This window comes from Podarcis muralis, chromosome 12, assembly GCF_964188315.1.
Source record: "Podarcis muralis chromosome 12, rPodMur119.hap1.1, whole genome shotgun sequence".
Taxonomy (NCBI): Eukaryota; Metazoa; Chordata; class Lepidosauria; order Squamata; family Lacertidae; genus Podarcis; species Podarcis muralis.
In genome coordinates, this window is record NC_135666.1 from 3609779 (window position 1) to 3631211 (window position 21433).

Consider the following 21433-nt stretch of genomic DNA (forward strand, 5'->3'; position numbering starts at 1 on the left):
TTCGTTTGTTGGTTTGTTTCCCGCCCCCCCCTTCTAGTCTGGTCCTGTATGTGGGGAGTGGGAGTGGGGAGTCCTTCGTTTCTTGCAACTCAGCCACTTAAATTTTGTGAAATAAAAATGCAGGGTTTTTTTAAAAAACAAAACACACCTGTGCTCCGTGTGTTCATTAGCCAGAACCAAGCTCAGAAGTGGTTTGGATTCTTGCTATGGGTTTGAATGAATGACTGCCCTCCATTCAAATGCTCTCTGGGATGAATGGACAGAGGTGCCGGTCCACCTCGCTCCTTGACCCTGGCTCCTTGGTACACACCCAAAAACATTCCTCTTCTGCCTTCGGCTAATTAAACAATCGATGGGCCTTTTAAACTAGAGGGGGTATAGCTGTCTTTGTGTTTGTTTATTGCAGACCGCCCCATGATCCTCGGATGAAGGGCGCTTTAGAAATTTAATAAATATAAAAATAAACAGAATCGTCCAGGAGAACATTGAACTGGGGAGTTGCACCCCTTTACCCATCTGCCCTTCCCATCAGGCGTCGTTAATGACATGCACAGTGCATTTTAATAGATAAAAAGTTGCAGGGGCAAAAAGCATTTTCATGTGATGTAAGTGCTAGATGATAGTCTCTTGGCCAGGGGCTGATGAGGATGGAAGCGAACAAGAAGGCTCTTTGGTGTCCAGCTCTTCTGCTGCAGACCATGATGTGATTTGAGACGGAGCGTTGGGTGAGGAGGGGTGATGTTTGGAGAGGAAGTGGTTGGGTAATACAAGGGCCCAGGGCAAACGAGAGCCTCCAACTCGCTTCTACAAATGGTTGCTATAAATAGGGCAGCTGTTCAGAAGGATGTGCAGAGAGAGAAAGGGAAGTAGTATCACGCTTAAAAGAGCCCAGTCTCTAACTCCACTTGGAACTCCGTTTGGCCTCGTTCATTAAGATGCTGAGCACCTCGGCTCTCGGACGGAACTAATCCTTTGCCTTGAAAGAGTTGAGTCCCGGTGCTCAGGACAATGCGCTGTTGAGCAAGAGGGCAGGAGGGAGGGGGAGCAACAAGTGGGGGCCCCATCTGATCTGGTATTCACGGGAGCGAGGCAGCCTCTTGGCTCTCCCCTTCCAGATCAGCCCTTGCCCGGCTCTCTAGGAACAGCGCTGCCCATTGTGCCTCTGCCATCTTCTTCCTCCGCTTTTCAAGGGCTCAGCACAGGGCCTTCGCCGGAGGCTTCATGAGTTCCGCCACAGCGTGCCCATCCCTACATTACACCTTTACCAGAGTTGGGGCAAACCAAACCAAAGACCTGATGTCGTGGACTGGCAGAGAAACGGTGGAAGGAACCAGCTGGGGAATCCCCAAGGGAAGAAGGCACAGAGCTAAGGGATTTGTGGGAGGAGGAGGATGAGTGGTCAAAGGGAGAAGACTGGGAAGAGGTGGTGTCAGAAGCTGAAGAGGTAACTGCTTAATGATTAGGAAGAGTGGCAGAGAGGAGTCCAGAATCTGATGCAGATTCTGAGACGGGACACCAAGAGGCAGAGATGAGTCAGATTGGTTAAGAGGCATGGGGTGTCTTCCCCTCCTGCTGTGACATCTCCCCTCTCCACATCTCCCAGGACCAGGAGAGGGCTGAAACGGGCGGACTAGTGACAGGCTGCACACAGGTGCAGTCTCAGATTGCCTGGAAAAATCCCTGGAGCAGATTGGACTTAAGACAGTTGTCGGAAAGCAGGGGCTTTCAGTCTCACAACTGATTCACGGGACAAGACCCTAACGGGGATGAGCTGCTGCACTCATTAGGCCTGACACTCAGCCAAGTCTGTGAAGATTGTGATTTTACTAATAAAGAGTTGACTCCAACTTTGAATGGTGTGCTGGCTCACTCTTTTGACACCCATCAAAGCCATAACCGGCTTGTGGACTTCCGGGAGACAGCTGAGAAATGAGAACGCTGGCCTGGATGGTGCTTTGATCCACTTCAGCAAAGCAATTCCTGAGCTATTAAGACATCTGGGACCTGTTGATTCCCTGGGTTGTTAGGTGCCCTGGGAGCATAGTTTGCTGCCCCCTGGCTACTGGTCCATCTTGCCCAATATCAACCCCTCTGACCATCAGTGGCTTTCCTGCTACAGGAGAGGGCCTTCCTCACCCCTGCTGTTTACCTGACCCTTTTAGCTGGAGATTCTGTTCGGGACTGAGCCTGGGACCTTCTGCATGCCCGGCAGGTGTCCCTGAGCTGTGGGCCCTCTCTGCAAACACCAGAAGCAATTTAAAGGAAAAGAGTGGCAAAGGAAGATTTAGTTACAGATTGATTTGTTCCCCTTGCCACCTGAGTAAATGCTGGAAAATAGAAATTGCGCCACAATTCTGTCAAGGACCCCCAAGTCCAACCCAATGCAGTGCAGGAATCACAGCTAAAGAATCCCTGGCAGACAGCCACCCCCCATCAAACGATGGAGAGTCCATCACCTCCCGAGGGAGTCTGTCGTGCTGTTGAACAGCTCTCACCGTCAGAAAGATCCATCTTTGGTTGCCCTCTGCGCATGTTCTAGAGGAGAGCCTGGCTCTTGAGTGAAGCAGCCAAGGTGGTTGGCACCTTGTGGAGAGAGTTCACAGCTGGAAGCAGCAGCCGGAAATCAGAGTGCTGCCTCCGCCGCAGGGCTAGTGTTTCAATGAGCTCGTTAATTATCGAGGAGGATCCGTTCTGGCGGGTCTCCAGAGGGCTTCCCGAGGCCTTGCCTTGCAAGCGAAGAAGAGAGAGTGCAGTCGAGCCAGAGATAAGGCTTTAGCACACAGGTAAGAGCATGGATCCGGCCCAATCACCTTCTAAATCCAGCCCGTGAACGGTCTGGGAATCAGTGTATTTTACATGAATAGAATGTGTCCTTTTATTTAAAATGCATCTCTGGGTTATTTGTGGGGCATAGGAATTCGTTCATTCCCCCCCCTCAAAATATAGTCCAGCCCCCCACAAGGTCTGAGGGACAGTGGACCAGCCCCCTGCTGAAAAAGTTTGCTGACCCCTGGGCTAGACGTGGGAGGCACATTCGCAATGCGCTGCAACTGCACACACGCAGATCGCGATTCGGTGCTTCTGTGCATGCACAAAGCACGATTTAGTGCTTCTGCGCATGCGCAAGCACCGAAACCCAGAAGTAACCCGTTCCGGTACTTCCGGCGTGTCCGTAACCAAAAAACACGCAACCTGAAGCATCTGTAACCTGAGGTATGACTGTATAGTCCAGCCCCCTCGCAAGGTCTGAGGTACAGTGGACTGGCCCCCTGCTGAAAAAGTTTGCTGACCCCTGGGTGAGAGGCTAGCCTGGAGCGCTAGGGAGCCAGAGGCAACATTGTGAAATGCCACCTGCCCACCTCAGACCCTGCTGGATCTTAGACCAGCTGCGAGCAGAAACTCTTCTATCTCAGGGCACCCTTGCCTTGCACAGCTCACTACTCCTCTGAGTAGAACATGTGAAGACCCTGCTGGATCAGGCCCATGGCCTATCTGTTACAGCATCCTGTTCCCACAGTGGCCAACCAGATTCCCGTCATGGGAAACTGTTTTAGCTTAAGGCTTGCGGTCTGTTTGTCCTCCTGGTCCCTCCATACCAGCAGTCTCCCCTCCCTATAAAGTGGCATCTTGGTTGTCGAACTTAATCTGTTCTGGGCATCCGTTTGACTCCCGGAACTGTTCGAAAACCAAGGCGTGGCTTCCGATTGGCTGCGGGAGCTTCCTGCATGCGTCGGACGTTCGGCTTCCGAAAAACGTTCACAAACTGGAACACTCACTTCTGGGTTTGAGCCGATTTGTTCAGGAGCCAAGCCAATCGAGAACCAAGGTACCACTGTATATGAGCTTTAACCCTTCTCCTTGGCTCAACTCCCACACAATGAATTTCAGATCAGTGCTCACCCTGGCTGGAGGGCATGGGGGAAAGCAGCAAAAGCCCACATGGATGTTGTTGGCTGAGCACCAGGCCCTGGCGAGGGGAGGACGGAAGAGGAGCAGCTGCCCCAGATTCATGGGAAATAATAATTCTGACCCTGTTTTCTGCATCAGGCAGAAAACACAGCGAGGAGTTGCTCATGTAGCTAGCAGAAGCTTGGCAGGAGAGGTTTCTTGAAGCTGGCGCACATGTCATGGGCACTTGCCTGTGCCCCATATGCCCCCAGAGCAAAGGCTGGTCCGTTGTGCAGCGTCTAGACCATGGGTAGGCAAACTAAGGCCCAGAGACCGGATCCGGCCCAATCGCCTTCTAAATCCGGCCCGCAGACAGTCCAGCAATCTGCGTGTTTTTACATGAGCAGAATGTGTCCTTTTATTTAAAATGCACCTGGGTTATTTGTGGAGCATAGGAATTCATTCATTTCCTCCCCCAAAATATAGTCCGGCCCCCCACAAGGTCTGAGGGACAGTGGACCGGCCCCCTGCTGAAAAAGCTTGCTGACCCCTGGTCTAGACGCAAATGGAAAGGAGATTTGGAAGGGAAGACGTTGCAATACATCCTGCACATAACATGGTATTTGATGTGCTTGCGACTGTCAGAAGTGGATGCACCTAGGAAATGCTCTGGGCGACAATGCCTCTCCAAAAAATGAAAAGTTGGATACAAGGAAGTCCTTCACAGAGGTGGGCTTATTTCTCGCGTTTGATCTGGAGAGGTGTGTGTACCGTGCTGTGGGTTAAACCACAGAGCCCAGGACTTGCCAATCTGAAGGTTGGCGGTTCGAATCCTGTTGCTCAGTCCCTGCTCCTGCCAACCTAGCAGTTCGAAAGCACATCAAAGTGCAAGTAGATAAATAGGTACCACTCCGGCGGGAAGGTAAACGGCGTTTCCGTGCGCTGCTCTGGTTCGCCAGAAGCAGCTCAGTCATGCTGGCCACATGAGCCGGAAGCTGTACGCCGGCTCCCTCAGCCTATAAAACGAGATGAGCGCCACAACCCCAGAGTCAGCCTCGACTGGACCTAATGGTCAGGGGTCCCTTTACCTTTTACAACTAGTTTCCACAGTCGGAGGCAGCAACACTAATGAATACCACTTGCTGGCGACCACAGGAGCGGAGAGGAGAGGGCTGCTTGAGGGTTTCCAACAAGCCTCTGGCCGGCCACTGGACTAGAGGGGCCTTTGGCGTGACCCTGCAAGCTTCTTCTTACATACTTACCCCACTGGCCTTCCTCCATCCATCCCTCCACCCCTTGCAGCAAAGCAAGACCCTGTCCTCTCCTCCTGCTTCGGAAGGCAGGACCTGAACCCAAGGCTTCAAGTCACAAGAAAGGAGATTCCGCTGACGAAAGCTCAGGAATAACTTTGTCATGGTAGGAGCGGTTTGGCAGTGGAACACGCTCCTTGTGGACTCTAACTTCCTTGGAGGTTTTCAAGCAGAGGTTGGGTGGCCACCTGTCACGGATGCTTTAACTGAGATTCCTGCATTGCAGGGGGTTGGACTAGATGACCCCTGGGGGTGTTTTGCAATTCTACGCTTCCGTGCTTCCAAATTGCTGGAAACCCCAGTAAGGGAGCTGCTCTTGTGTTCGAATCCTGCTGCTCGGCTTCCCGCAGGTGGCCATGGCGGGAGGACGGCGCCAGGGGCGAGATAGGCCAGGGGCCTGATCCGCCGTGGGCTCTTCCCCCGTTCTCATTCCAGTCCTTCCCAATTTCCAGCTTTAGCTGGGATTCCTGCATTGCACGGGGCTGCAAATACTAGATGACTGGGGGTCCCTTCCCACCTCTCCGATTCCACGGTCCTCCCTCTGGCCGCCCCCTCTCCGGTTTGCGCCCCCTTTCGCATCCACACCCCCCCCTCCAACGCTTCCAGCCTCCCTCTCCCCCAATTGCCTTCCGTACATCCCACCCCAGTTCTAAACCGTGCCCAGGGGCGCGCATGCATTGCAGCAGCGCCCGGCGCGTCCTGCAACTGCAAGAGCGCAGCGGCTGCAACTGGGCAGGGGGGTGCTGCGCGCGCCCGCGCCTCCGCGTCCGTGTGCATGTGTGTGTGTGTGTGAGTCTGTGTGTGTGTCTGTCTCCCCCCCCCCCCCCGCGGGCACCGTAATCCTCCTTGCAGAAGCGCCTCCTCCTTCCTCCTCTCTCCTCCTCCTGCTCCGCGGCTCCTGGCGCTGCGCGCGGCGAGGCGGGGCCGGCGCTTCTGCTGCTGCCGCTGGAGCTGGGGCTGGAGGCGGCGGCGGCCGGGGGACGATGGGGCATCGGCGGCGGCGGCGGCATCCTCCTCCTCCTCCTTCTCGGGCCGGCTGGGCGGCGGCGGCGGCGGCGGCGTCTGGGCGCTGATCTCGGGGGGCGCGGCTGGGCGCGCCATGCGGCGGGGCGTCCGCCGGCGCTGAGCGGCAGCCGGAGCAGCGCGCGGAGCCTCCTGCCGAGGGCGGGACGCGGCCGAGGGTGCACGGAGCATGGGGCGCGCCTGGCTCGCCTTCGCCGCCGCCGGCCTGATGGCGCTGGCGGGCCTCCTCGCGGGTAGGTGGGGGCGAGGGGAATTGGGGGGTGGGATGGAGACGCCAACACACCCACCCGCCCATCCCCAGATTCCACCCTTTCCTCCTTTTTCTCTACCTGGATATTTTCTGGATTGCAAATATTTGGGGGTCTATTTTTGGGCGGGGGGTGGAATTTGCAACGGGGGAACCGCCCCCCCCAACCCAGACAGTCTGGTCTCTCCCCCCACCCCCCGACCACTCCCCTCGCGCAAAAAATAAGGGCGCATTATTATTATTATTTTGGCAATGGTTAAGGAAACGGGGGGAGCCTTTTCAAGAAGTGGGGTGGGGGACGGTTAGGGCTGGGGGGTGCAAAATGGCCACATTGGGGTGGGAAGAGAAGACCCTTCCCCCCCAAAAAAATGATTCCCACCCCTCCTTTTTCTCCTCTCCCCCTCCCACCCCTCATTTTGTAGGATGCTTTCGGGGATGTCTGTTGAGTGATTTGGTGGCGGCGTTAGTTGTAATGCAAGACACGTGTTACAAAATCCACACACTCTCCTCGCCCTGCTTCCCCTCCCCTGCAAATGTATTTTGGGGTGTGTGTGTGTCCGTATCCCCCCCCCCCCCAAAAAAGGAGGCTGTGGCGAATGGAGAGCTGGAGGGCAGGGGGAGGGGCGGGCGGCGGCAGCGGCGGGAGATCGCAGCGAAATGCGGAATCGCACCGGATCACGTCCTGGTGATTCCGTTGCGGACGAGTCAGGGGTGGTGGTGGGACATCGAAGACCCCCTGTGCCTTTCTTGGCTGCACCCCCCCCCCAAAATAAAATCTGTTGAAGATCGAATGAATGGGAAAAGAGAGTCCCTTTATTTCTTAAAAAATGCGAGTCTTGCTTGATGGTGGAAGAGATCTCTATAGTCCCCCGCTGACCGTGTCCTGTCGTAAATAAACCCCAGATGCTTGGAAGGGAGTGAGAATTATCCTGCCTGCTGCTCCTGCCAGGTTCAGATGTGTAAATCTATGGATTTTCGGGTCAGAAGGCCACAAAAACCAGTGACTCAGTCAGACCTTCCTTCCAGAGGGGGGGAATGCAAAATGAATCGTTTCCCCTGCAAGACCGCTCAGCTCCCTGGCAGGATCAGACCAGGAGGTCCACCTGTTCTAGGATCTGGTGATGACCAGTCAGACAGGTGCTGACTTGAGGTGTGTGTGTGTGTGTGTGTGTGTGTGTGTGTGTGTGTGTGTGTCTGTGTGTAGGCATGGAGGTGATGTCCACCCTTTTGGGATCTCTCCATCCCTCTTCTCCAGGTGGTTTTGCCTGCAGTCCTCTTCTTCAGTCACACCCCCAGTCCTGGTTGCTTGCTCAAAAACCAGACACCCTCCTTCCTGTATTTATTTTTCCCCTGGTTTGAGGAGGGGTGTTTCCTACCTCTAGAACCGCTTATTTCTGTTTTGCATTGGCTTCTCTTCCATTCCGCCCTCCTTTTTCTGTTTTCGCTTTTGTCTTAAGCCTCGGAAAAAACCCTGAGATCTTTCTCAGGGAAGCCAAAATTAGAACACTGGGTGGGGGGGGGGGGGTCTTGTCAGAGGGAGCCCACCCTTTGCCCATGGATGGAAGGAAGGATTTCTCCCGAAGGTTGATCAGGCTGCCTTCCTTCCTTCCTTGCGGGGAGAGGTCCACCGATTTGGTAAATAAACCCCGAGGCGACTGTTAGCGCCAAAGACATTTCCCATATTTACACCCCTCTCCTGGCTACAACCAGCCAGCTTCTTCTCTCCCCCCCCCCCCACCTTCCAAGTGATTAATTCTGCTCTACTACACTGGGAAAGAGGGGGAAGGAGAAAAGCTGAATCAGGCAGCCAGAATGTGTGGGAATGAGCCGCGAGCCGAGACCGCTGCTATTTTTGACACCGCGGCAAGGAGGAACACGCATATATATATATATTATAGGGAAAGTACCATTCGGTGCGCTGGAATTGTCCGTAGGAGGTTCTGGGGTTTGGAAAAGCAGAGAAGCTGAATGTTGGAAGATTCAGGGCGGATAAAATAAAGCCCTTCTTCACACAGCGCTGAGTTGATCTGTGGAACTCCCTTCCACAAGAGGCACTCATGGCCAATCTAGGTGACTTTGAGATAGGACTGGGCAGATTCGTGGAGGAGAGAGCCATCAAGGGCTAACAGCCCACAATGGCTATGCTCTTGCGCCCGGGTCGTGCTTGCGGGTTTTGCATTGAGACAACTGCCCTGTTCTGCCCTGATGCAGTTTATAGCTCAGTTGTCAGAGTGTGAGGCTCTTAACCTCAGGGCCGTGGGTTCGAGCCTCACGTGGGGCAAAAGATTCCTACATTGGACTAGATGACACACGAGGTCCCTTCTGACTTTTCTGTGATTCTATGTATCAGGTTATGAGGACAGGAAGCTGGCTGGGCCTGATCCTGCAGGGCTCTTTTTTGGTTCTTATTTGGGGGGGGGGGCTTAGCAACTCCTCTGTGTGCACGGGGAGTAGCACCTCTCCCTGCTTGCGTTCTTCCCCACTCACAAGCCCTTCTGCCTTTCTTGCCTGCAGCCTCTGAGCAACCTGCAAAATCCCCCAACGCCACTGACGTCCGAGGAGCTCCCTGGCAGAGCAGGCCGGCCGCTGTGAGCAGAGCGCCGCCTACGAGGAAGGAGAATCCCTTGCCACCGAGACCCAGCGCCTGGCGAGGAGGGAACGCCTCTACCGCCAAAGCCTCGCAGGCAGCGGGAGCGAAGGAATCTCAGCTCAAGCCACCTGCCGTTCTCCCAGGCGGCGATGGAGGAGACGCCGTCGCTTCTGACATCCCAGCTGCTGGCAGCCCCCCAGGGGCAAGCGTCACAGTGAGGTACTTTTCTGGAGAGATGGAGGAGGAGAAAAACGTGTCGGGCCTCTGTCTGGGCTGCCCCGGGGGGACTCTCAGCCAGCCCTTTTTGGGGGGACGCGACGGCAAGGGCCCCCTCGAAGCATTGTCGGGCGGAACCGGATTTGCCCAGCCGGCGCAGGGGCAGGAGGGGGCCTGGAAGTTACTTGACGGGAAGGACGGGGCAGCGGGGAGCCCCCACGCCGCCCCAGAAAGCCAAGAGGAAGCCGGTAGCGGGGACCAGCCCGCCAAGGCCTCCCCGGATCAAGGGGAGTTGGCAGAACGGACCACGACCCCCAAGTTTGCGCCAGAGGCCAGCTCTCCCGCAGGCCTGGGCCACAGTTCGGCCGAGACGGACCTCCTTCTCGACACGTTTGGCGTGGCGGTGCTGGCGTCTCCCACGAGGGCCGGCGTCCCGGCCCCCAAAGAGGGTGGGGTGGTCCCAGAGCAAGACTCCGCCCAGAAGGAGGAGCCTCTGGAGCTGTGGGTGGAGTCTTCCAGCAGCTCGCCAGCTGAGGGCGCGCAAGGCCGCACCGACCGGAGCTGGCCGGGCGCCGAGACCCCGCGGACGGCCGTCACGCCTCCGGTCAAGGCCTCCCCGAAGCCGTCGCAGGACCCTTTGGCCTCCGAGATCATCGACATTGATTACTATGACCTGTTTGATGGGGAGAGGCTAGGCGGGGTCGGCCTGGACTCCACCAAGCGGAAACCGGTGGACGACAAAGGGATGTCGTGGTCCCTGCACGACCTCTACGATGACTTCACGCCCTTCGACGAGTCTGATTTCTACCCCACGACTTCCTTCTACACCGACGGGGATGAGGAAGACCTGGACGAGCCAGAGGAAGAGGAGGAGGAGGAAGATGGCGGAGGAGGGCTGGCCAGGGATCTGGAGGATGAGAACGGCTTTCGGATCCCCACGCCGGCTACACCCAAGATCCACACCGCCATCCAAGAAGCGGAGCCCACCAGCCGCCACTACGTCGTCCCACCTCTGCAGACTTTTGTCATCACGGGGGGCGGCGGCAGGGCCACCCCCAGACCCCGTCCGGCAGAAGTTGGCCGGGACCTCAGCCTATTGGGCGTCGTGGAGAACGGCACCGAATGCCGTAGTGGTTTTGTCCGGCACAACAACTCCTGCAAATCCATGTGCGACACCTTCCCCAGTTACTGCCACAACGGGGGCCAGTGCTACCTGGTGGAGAACCTGGGGGCCTTCTGCAGGTGAGGCGCTACCTGGAAGTGGGCGGGGCTTCCCTGGCAGGTGAGGTGGGAGTAGCAGAGGCAGCTGTGGCTGCGCTGCAGGGGGCGCCACAACTGGGACGGGGAAGGGAGCATGAAAGGCAAGGGGGGATTTTAGCGACACCCGGGGTGCTGCTGAAATTTAAGTCTCCTTCCACTGTGAGTAGTAGCCTTAAAAGGTCTGGGATGAGCCATGCTCAGCTTGGTTTTGGAGCATAGATTCCTCCTCCACCCAAAACTGGCTTCAGCTTGGTCTCCACATGTGACAGGGCGAGGGGTTCGAATTCCCAGCTGGTCAGAGTGGATGGAACCAGTTCATAGTTCAAATGGGTGAGTTCCGTTAACTGAATGGCCCCCTGTGTGAAAACACACAAAGCTCTCCTTCAAGTAAGAAGACCAGTGCATCAGGCGCAACGGTTTTAGCCTAGACCGCTCCCTGTTGAGCTAGTTTTCTAACTGCAGGGAGTTTGGGCTTTATTTATTTATTTCATCAGCTTTGTATGCTGCCTGGTTGTAAGAAAGCAAAACCCTCAAGAAAAATGAAGTGATAAAATTATCCATAAATAATAACAAAATAATAGTAATTTATTATTTATACCCCGCCCATCTGGCTGGATCCCCTCAGCCACTCTGGGCGGCTTCCAACAAAACACTAAAATACAATAACCTATTAAACATTAAAAGCTTCCCTAAAGAGGGCTGCCTTCAGATGTCTTCTAAAAGTCTGGTAGTTGTTGATCTCTTTGACATCTGGTGGGAGGGTGTTCCACAGGGCGGGTGCCACCACCGAGAAGGCCCTCTGCCTGGTTCCCTGTAACTTGGCTTCTCGCAGTGAGGGAACCGCCAGAATGGCTGCAATAATTGAAAGTAGCAATGAACCAAAAACAGATGAAAATTTGCACCGCCTTTCTAAATATCTGGGCGGACCTGTCTAAACTAGGATGTTTCTAACATGTGCGGAAAAGAGTCCAGCAAAGGTGCCTGATAGATGTCAATAGGCAAGGAGTTCGAAAGTTTTGTCTAAGTTTTGCTCACGATCCTTTTTTTTGGCTCTGGCAACCTCTCTGGTTGTACCAGGAACCTCGAGGCTCCGTCTTTTGGATGGCAACTGTGCCAGAGGGGCAAGTGGCCTGCTTTATGGCATAATGAACCAAATACCCAACGTGGCAAGATTGATGTGCAAGTCATGTGCTGCCTTGCAAGGTTCCCAACTAGGAGAGCATGGGGGGTGTCTTAGAGCAGGCAGGTTAGGGAGCGGAGGAGAAGGATTGGCTCAGCCTTCATTGCAGCAGAGACTGCACGCCTTGCACTCTTTCTCCATAGAATGGGAGGTAATTATTATTATTATTATTATTATTATTATTATTATTATTATTATTATTTATACCCCGCCCTCCCCAGCCAAGGCCAGGCTCAGGGTGGCTAACAAGCAATAATATAAACAAGTTGAATGAATACAACTTAAAAACAAGATTAAAATACAACAATTAAAATATTGAAACATTAAAATATTAAAATGCAGCCTCATCACAGGAGGAGAAAGGAAAAAAGAAAGAGGGGGAGGGAATCAAATTGGCTCCAAGCCAAAGGCCAGGCGGAACGACTCTGTCTTACAGGCCCTGCGGAAAGAAATCAGATCCTGCAGGGCCCTGGTCTCATGAGGCAGAGCGTTCCACCAGGCAGGGGCCAGTGTTGAAAAGGCCCTGGCTCTGGTTGAGGCTAATCTAACTTCCTTAGGGCCCGGGACCTCTAGGGTGTTGCTGTTTATGGACCTTGAGGCTCTCCGTGGGGCAGACCGGGAGAGGCGGTCCCGTAGGTACGAGGGTCCCAGGCCGTGAAGGGCTTTAAAGGTCAAAACCAGCACCTTAAATCTGACCCTGTACTCCACCGGGAGCCAGTTAGCCACTTAATGTGGAAGAAAAGGGGCTCATCCCTCTTGGCATGCGGGCTGAATCTGGGAAATCTCATCTGGGAATCCACTCCTGTTTTTGCTGACTCCCATATCCTGAGTTATCTGAGAATTATAGAGTGGGAAGGGAGCTCCAAAGGTCATCTGTTCCAACCCCTCGCAGTGCAGTAATGTGGGGTTTGGGGTCATACTGGACTGTGATGGAGCTTTAGGGAACGGTCTCACCGACCTGAAGCAGGAATGGGGCACCTGTGGCCCTCCAGACGTTATTGGACTACACCACCCATCATCCTGACTGCAGTTTGCCCATCGGTGACAGACACAGACAGTACAGTGGTACTCCGGTTGCGGACGGGATCCTATCTGGAGCTCCGGTCGGATGCTGAGGTTTCTACAACCAGAGGTGCCTCTTCTGCGCATATGCGCGCGTTGCGCTTTTGCGCATGCACGAGTGGCGAAACCCGGGAAAATACTTCCGGGTTTGCTGCTTTTGCAACCCGAAGTTTAGTAACGTAAGCCAAGGTTCTACTGTACAGTGGTACCTCGGGTTACAGACGCTTCAGGTTACACACTCCTCTAAGCCAGAAATAGTACCTCGGGTTACGAACTTCGCTTCAGAACAGAACAGAAATCGTGCTCTGGCGGCGCAGCAGCAGCAGGAGGCCCCATTAGCTAAAGTGGTGCTTCAGATTAAGAACAGTTTCAGGTTAAGAACAGACCTCCGGAACGAATTAAGTACTTAACCCGAGGTACCACTGCATTTTCAAGAACTGCAACGAAGTGTTGCAGCGCGGAGTTCTCCCATCAACCACGGGCTATTGAAAAATAGCCCATGCCATTCCCTCTTCCTGCCCCTGAACTCCTGTTTTTCCATTTCACGCCCCCCCCCCCTGCATTTCCTATTTTTATTTATTGCATTTTATATTCCACCTTTTTCTCTGAGTAGCTCATGGTGGCATGTGTGGTTTTCCCCCTCCCTCCTCGTTCAATGCCCCCCAACAATAACCCTGCGAGGCAGGGACTGGCCCCCAAGGTCACACACCGAGTCGGGATTCGAACCCTGGGCGCGCAGGGCGATGCTCTTTGGTCTCCGAAAGGTGTGCCCTGAGTGCATCATTTACGACGACCCTGGGAGGTAGGTCCGATGCTGTCTCAGCCCCGTGCCCTCTGCCCGACCCAAGGTTGCGAGAGGCAGCCTGAAGGCGTCTCGGCTGCTGCCTGCTGAGTGGAGAAGGGGGAGGGATTTCCCGGCTGCTCCCTGCCCCCACAGCACCCTGCCTGCTCAGCCGAGCCGGAATTAGGTCAGAGCCACGCTGACGGGATGCTCTCCCTGAGTCACTAATCAGCTCTGACAGACAGCGGTGGCGGGAAGAAGGCGCGCTGTATCCAGAGATGGCGTTCTGGGTGCGAGTCACGGGGCGCCCTGGGAGCAGAGCTTGGGTAGGGGTCCTCTGCGGGAGATGCACCCCTTTTGCGATCCGGCAAAAATCCTGAAGCGCAAATGGGAGGCGAGTTCAGATTCTGCCTCACTCCTCATTGGTGTGCCACAGGGGAAGGGTTGTTGGTTCAGTGGGTGTGGCGTGTGCTGTGCATTCATAATGCCGTACAATTGTCTGGTTTTGGAGGGACAAAGGGGGTCATCTAGTCCAACCCCAGCAATACCGGAGTCGCAGGTTGCTAAGGCTGATACACCCACCTGTGGGTTCCCTGTGTGTTTCTTGGTCCTGATGGGATGAGCATTTCCAGCTTAATCCTTTTCCCCAGCAAGCCTTGGATGCCGTTGCAAAATCTGCATGAATTGCATGATAGTGTTTTATTCTGCATTTTTAAAAAAACACTTCGTTTCTACACTGCATTTTGTAAAATTATCATTAGCCATACTGGGAGTGTGAAGCATGAGAAATAAAGAAGTCGGTGGTGGGCAGGTTTCGGCCCTCTGGGTGTTGCAGAACTACAAACCCCATCATCCATTGGCAATGGGGGCCGATGGGAGTTGTAGTTCATCTGGAGGGCCAAGGCTCTCTCTCTGCCCTCATTCCTCTTCCATTAAGAGGCCTGGACACACACGTGGTAGCAGGGTGGATTTGATTTAAATCAAATCACGATTTAAATCACTGGTCAGTAAGACTTGATTTAAATCTCTTTTTTTACAGAAGGACTCATTCTTGCTGGTATAATCTTAATATTTACAACCAGATGAAGGTTTCATTTTTAGAATAATAATTTTTCAGAATCGTTTATATCAAAAATTCCTGATTTGGTTATACTATTAGAAATACACAGATAATTATGAAATTAGTGTGAGGTTTAATAGCTGTTTATATTTGGACAACTTTTCTGCTGTCCTTTACTGGGAGAAGAAAAATAATCATTTCCTTGATAACAATTTAAACCATTTATTTAACTAAAACAATAACATTATAGCATATGTATCCATGTTTGCTAACTGATGTGGTTAAACGGTTTATTTTTTTTAACCCAGACTGAGTTTTAGCACACGTGAAAAACTTAAAACAAATCCTTATTTCCTGATGAATAGCCTTTGGACTACGATGTAACTTAAATAGAAAACTATATTTAGAAAGATTTTTCCTCCAAAAGCATTTTATTTTAAAAATCCAATAAATTATTTTTTAAAAAAAATCCGATTTAAATTTAGAAAATCATATTTTTTTTAATTAAAAAAATCATTGACTTTTATCCACCCTGCGTGATAGTCTAGCTAGCAAAGCATTCCCCAACCTGGTGCATGATGCAAATGACACCAGCTTGGGGGAAGCCAGGGTCCTCTGTGTGGTGCAGCTAACATTATTGCGCAAGGCAGTGGCGTAGCGTTGGGGGTGCAGGGGGGGCTGGCCGCACTGGGCGCAACATCTGGGGTTAGGGCAAATCCACAGGTTAGGGGGCGCAAATCCACGGGTTAGGGGGGCGCAAATCCACGGGTTAGGGGGCGCAAATTACTTGCCTTGCCCCGGGTGCTGACAACCCATGCTACGCCACTGGCGCAAGGCGCTGTACTTGGGGGCTTTGCTTTCTTTTGATCCACAGCTGCAAGTTAGCACAGAATGCTGCAGCCCGATTGCTGACAGGAGTGAGGCCTTGCCAGCCTATCCCACCTGTGCTCAGATACCTGCCCTGGGTTCCAGCTTGTTACTGGGTTCAGGGCCCTACTATCAGTAATTAATGCCCTGAACAATTTGGGACCAGTTTACCCGCGAGATTGCCTCACCCCCACATGGACCGGCTTCGATTTGTGGAACTGGCAGCCGCCGAATAAGTCCCGTTCGATATTTCTAAGAGCTCAGTATTTGAGTGTGGCGGCACTTAGACTGTGGAACTCCCTGCCTGTTGATATTAAGCGAGCACCTGCACTGTGGATTCTTCTGCGCCTGATAAAAACATTCAGAGGTTTAGAAAGCTGGTGCAAGCCTTAATTGTAATTTTAACTTTCCGACGTCTGAAATTACCATTCCTAATTTTACTTAGTACAGTGGACGCTCGGGTTGTGAACGTGATCCATGCGGGAGGCACGTTCGCAACCTGCAGTGGCGCATATGCGGGTTGCAATTTGGTACCTCTGCGCATGCGCAAAGCTCTATTCAGTGCTTCTGCGCATGTGCGACCGCCCAAACCGGGAAGTAACCCGTTCCGGTACTTCCGGGTTTCGGCGCGTCCGTAACTCGAAGAAACATAACCTGAAACGTCTGTAACCCGAGGTATGGCTATAGTTTTCATATGGTTCTATCCTTTTCGTCAACCTCTTTTGGGGGGTTTATTTTTGCATTCGAGCAGCGTATGAATTTGAGGAAACAAGCAAATAGGTTGCTGCCGCAATGTGGGGCTGGTTCGCATACTGAGCCTTGCCCCACACTGGTGACCTGTTAGTGCCGCTGAGCTGAACTAGGCGTAGCTTTCGCACCCAGTGTTGGCACCAACTAATCCAGAATGCGGCAGCTAGACTGGTGACTGGGGGCGGCCACCGAGACCACATAACACCGGTCTTGAAAGACCTACATTGGCTCCCAGTACATTTCTGAGCACAATTCAAAGTGTTGGTGCTGACCTTGAAAGCCCTAAACGGCCTTGGTCCAGTTTACCTGAAGGAGCGTCTCCACCTCCATCGTTCTGCACGGACACTGCGGTCCAGCTCTGAGGGCCTTCTGGCGGTTCCCTCATTGTGAGAAGCAAAGCTACAGGGAACAGGGCAGAGGGCCTTCTCGGTGGTGGTGCCCACCCTGTAGAACGCCCTCCCATTAGATGCCAAAGAGATAAACAACTACCTAACATTCAGAAGACATCTGAAGGCAGCCCTGTTCAGGGAAGTTTTTAATGTGTGACATTTTAATGTATTTTTGGTCTTTGTGGAAGCCGCCCAGAGTGGCTGGGGAAACCCAGCCAGATGGGCGGGGTACAAGTAATAAATTATTATTATTATAATGGGCCTTTCAGGGGAGTAAATCCCCTCGTTTATCAAAGAGTCACGAATCTGTCCCTTTCGGCTTCGGTTCCTTCTCCTGGCTGCCATCTGCATTGCAGGGACAATGATACTGACCTACCTTGCAGGACCGTCGTAGGGTTTTCTGAATCATTATCCCTTTAACAAGAAGTGCTCTCAGCACTTGAAATTTGCTACTTGAAATTTGCAGCTCGGCGCCTTCTCTGACAAGGGATGTCCCAGGGAAACAGACAAGCTGGTGACATGCGGTTATCTTTTCCTAAGGTATCCTGCCCCTATCTGTGGAAGCTCCACTTTTGGCCTTTGTGGGTAGGCTTCTCCACTTGAGTTGAGCTGGGTTGGTGGTCAAGATCCAGTGCGGGGAGAGCAGGGGAGGCCCGCCCTGTGGAATGCCCTCCCGGCAAATGTCAAAGAGGTAAAGGTAAAGGTACTCCTGCCCATACGGGCCAGTCGTGACCGACTCTAGGGTTGCGCGCCCATCTCGCTCAAGAGGCCGGGAGCCGGCGTCGTCCGAAGACACTTCCGGGTCACGTGGCCAGCGTGACGAAGCTGCAGCTGGCGAGCCAGCAGCAGTGCTGCACACGAAAACGCCATTTACCTTCCCGCTATAAAGCGGTCCCTATTTATCTACTTGCACTTCGGGGTGCTTTCGAACTGCTAGGTGGGCAGGAGCTGGGACCAAACGACAGGAGCTCACCCCGTCACGGAGATTCAAACCGCTGACCATGCGATCGGCAAGTCCTAGGCTCTGTGGTTTAACCCACAGCACCACCCGCGTCCCTTATCAAAGAGTTAAACAACTGTAAAAAAACTTGTAGGCATCTGAACACAGCCCAGTTTGGGAAGCTTTTAAATGTTAAGATTTTCCTTCTTTTTTAAATTATGTTTTTGTTGGAAGCCACCCAGAGTGGCTGGGGCAGCCCAGTCAGACAGGCAGGGTATAAGAAATTAATAATAATAATAATAATAATAACACCAACAACAATAATAATTTATTATTTATACCCCACCCATCTAGCTGGGCTTCCCCAGCCACTCTTGGCGGCTTTCAACAAAATATTGAAATACAGTAATGCATCAAACATTAAAAGCTTCCCTAAACAGGGCTGCCTTCGGATGTCTTCTAAAAGCCTGGTAGTTGTTGTTCTCTTTGACATCTGGTAGGAGGGCGCCACCACCGAGAAGGCCCTCTGCCTGGTTCCCTGTAACTTGGCTTCTCACAGGGAGGGAACCGCCAGAAGGCCCTCAGAGCTGGACCTCAGTGTCCGGGCTGAACGATGGGGGTGGAGATGCTCCTTTAGGTATACAGGACCGAGGCCATTTAGGGCTTTAAAGGTCAACACCAGCACTTTGATTGTGCTCGGAAACGTACTGGGAGCCAATGTAGATCTTTCAGGACCAGAGTTATGTGGCCTTGGCGGCCGCTCCCAGTCACCAGTCCAGCTGCCGCATTCTAGATTAGTTGTAGTTTCCGGGTCACCTTCAAAGGTAGCCCCACGTAGAGCGCATTGCAGTAGTCCAAGCGGGAGATAACCAGAGCATGCACCACTCTGGCGAGACAGTCCAGATATTATTATTATTATTATTATTATTATTATTATTATTATTATTACTATTATTATTGGGATGGGTGCCTTTCCCAGGCTCCCCCTTTGCTGACCAGACCTCGCTTTGCCTCTCGCCCCGCAGGTGCAACACCCAAGACTACATCTGGCACAAAGGCATCCGCTGCGAGTCCATCATCACCGACTTCCAGGTGATGTGCATCGCCGTGGGCTCGGCCGCCCTGGTGGTCCTCCTCCTCTTCATGATGACCGTCTTCTTCGCCAAGAAACTCTACCTGCTCAAAACCGAAAACAGCAAATTGCGCAAGACCAAGTGAGTGGCGGCGGGGCTGGGCGGGTGGGTTTTTGGGTGGGTGGGTGTCAATGTCGTGGGCGGGTTGGACGCAGAGGAATGTGGGGAGGAACCAGCAGGGGAACACCCCCCAGGGAAGAGGCACAGAGCCCGGGGAAGGGTGGTGGAATGACAAAGAGGGAGAGGAGGTGTCAGAATCTGAAGAGGTGACAGGGTTTAGTGAGCGGGGAGAGTCTGTGGCAGAGAGTAGTCCAGAATTGGAGGCTGAGGCAGAAGAGGAGGGGGGCCAAGAGGCAGAGATGGGTCTGGCTGGTGAAGAAGCTACTCCTGCTGCTGTGACAAGCACTCCTCCTGTCTTGTCTCCCAGAACCAAGAGAGGCATGAACAGGGCAGAGGATAGTTTAGCCTCATGCAGGCGCAGTCTCAGATCGCTTGGGAAATCCCCGGAGAGGAGGTCGGGACGCGGCAACTGATTTTCACGGAGGAAGTCTCCTGGGAATGAGCTGCTTTGCTCAGCCGCACACTCAGCCAAGTTGGGTTTTTGCTAGTGAAGAGCTAACTCCATCTTTGAATGGTGTGATCGCTGACTGGCGAGGAAGAGTAGGGAGGCGGACATTCCTGGAAAAGGTTTCGTCTTCATCCTTTTATTGCAGAGGTCCCAGGTGTGTGTGTGTTTTGGCTTTTTTGTCCTGAGGGCCACACTCATCTCTGGACAACCTCGCAAGGGCCGCATGCTAGCAGTGGGCGGGGCCTGGGGCAAAAGTGGGCAGAGCAACACGTGTTTCTTATCATGGAGGAGAGGGCTATTGAGGGTTCCTATGCTCTGCGTCTGTGGTTAGAGACAGCAATTTAAAGCCCTAAATGGCCTGAAGGAGCGTCTCCACCCCCATCTTTCAGCCCGGACACTGAGGTCCAGCTCCGAGGGCCTTCTGTGAGAAGCCAAGTTATAGGGAACCAGGCAGAGGGCCTTCTCGGTGGTGGCGCCCGCCCTGTGGAATGCCCTCCCTTCAGATGTGAAGGAAATAAGCAGCTATCTTATCTTTAAAAGACATCTGAAGGCAGCCCTGTTTAGGGAAGTTTTTAATATTTAATGCTGTATTTTTTTTAAAACTCGATTGGAAGCCGCCCAGAGTGGCTGGGGAGACTCAGCCAGATGGGTGGGTTATAAATCATAAATTATTATTTATTATTATTATTATTATTATTATTATTATTATTATTATTATTATTATTATCTGGATTCCAATTGCTCTTGCGCTCGGATCCCGCTTGCAGGTTGGCCACTGTGAGGACAGAATGCTGGACTGGGTGCGCCCCCTTAGGCCTCATCCGGCAGGCTTTGCTTATTACGATCCTGCCATCAACGACAGTCTTTGTGGGATCCCTGCTGCCGTCCCCATCCTGTGATTTACGGGGCGGGAGTTTTCCGGCTGGGAGAAATGCCAAGTGTTGTGTGTGCCCGGGATGGAGCGCCTGTCAGTTCGCCTCTTCCGCAGGGCTGTAAATTTCCCGGGTGACATCAGAGAAAGAGGTGAAACAGAGTGGAAGGGGAGGGGGAATCCGTTCTGGAAAATGCACACAGCGGCATTTTTCAGAACTGCCCCCCCCTTGATATATATATTAAAAGAATTTATCAGAATAGCAGTTTGCATGACCCACTAAGGAAGATAAGACGACAATAAAATTTGGAGCAACAGCCATTAATTGCGCATTCACTGAAAACCCAATTAAAACTATTTAGTTTAATTACTCCACCAAGCCTGGTGAACTTGATCCGTGATGCCAGCTTCTCAAAGTCTGATCGTCCTCTAGCAAGAGTCCTAGGTGCCACATTTAGTAACTTCTTCACTGCTCAGTAAATTCCCAGCGTGACGGATGGGCTTGATGCAGCGAGTCCAGTTTCCCAATGTCTTTGTTTATTATTATTATTATTATTTCTTGAATTTATATACCGCCCTATACCCAGAGGTCTCAGGGCAGTTCACATAAAAGGATCACAGTATATAAAAATAAAATAAAAGCAATAACCCAATTATAAAGTAAAGGTAAAGGGACCCCTGACCATTAGGTCCAGTCGTGGCCGACTCTGGGGTTGTGGCGCTCATCTCGCTTTCTTGGCCGAGGGAGCCGGCGTACAGCTTCTGGGTCATGTGGCCAGCAGGACTAAGCCGCTTCTGGCGAACCAGAGCAGCACACGGAAACGCCGTTTACCTTCCCGCCAGAGTAGTACCTATTTATCTACTTGCACTTTGACGTGCTTTTGAACTGCTAGGTTGGCAGGAGCAGGGACCGAGCAATGGGAGCTCATCCTGTCGCAGGGATTTGAACCGCCAACCTTCTGATTGGCAAGTCCTAGGCTTGACCCACAGCGCCACCCACGTCCCTATAACTCAATTATACCCCCCCAACACACAAAAGAGCCACATTTAAAAAGGGAATGGGATGTTGACCAGGCCAACCAAAGGCCTGGTTAAAAAGGAACGTTTTTGCCTGGCACCTAAAGGTGTGTAATGAAGGGGCCAGGTGATCTTCTCTGGGGAGAGAAGTTAGCAAGAATCTTCAATCCCCACTTTCCGCAGCCACCTCTTGCCCCCTTGCCTCTTAGGGATCTCCCCCAGGGAATCCCATTGTCCTCCAGGGGGTGGTACTTCCCACTGTGGGAACTGCTGGGCTACCC

General features: G+C 52.9%; 1 protein-coding gene across 3 annotated transcripts in view; it reads left to right on the forward strand.

Moving 5' to 3' along the window:
• The first annotated feature begins 6294 nt into the window (after positions 1–6294).
• Positions 6295–21433, forward strand: part of CSPG5 (chondroitin sulfate proteoglycan 5) — a 28315-nt gene continuing 13176 nt past the window's right edge. For all 3 annotated transcript variants that reach the window (XM_028750255.2, XM_077936629.1, XM_077936630.1), the window contains exons 1-3: positions 6295–6454; positions 8983–10516; positions 18589–18777. In XM_028750255.2, coding sequence (XP_028606088.2) covers positions 6391–6454; positions 8983–10516; positions 18589–18777 — 1787 coding nt within the window. In that variant the 5' untranslated portion in view covers positions 6295–6390. The remainder of the gene's footprint in view (positions 6455–8982; positions 10517–18588; positions 18778–21433) is intronic.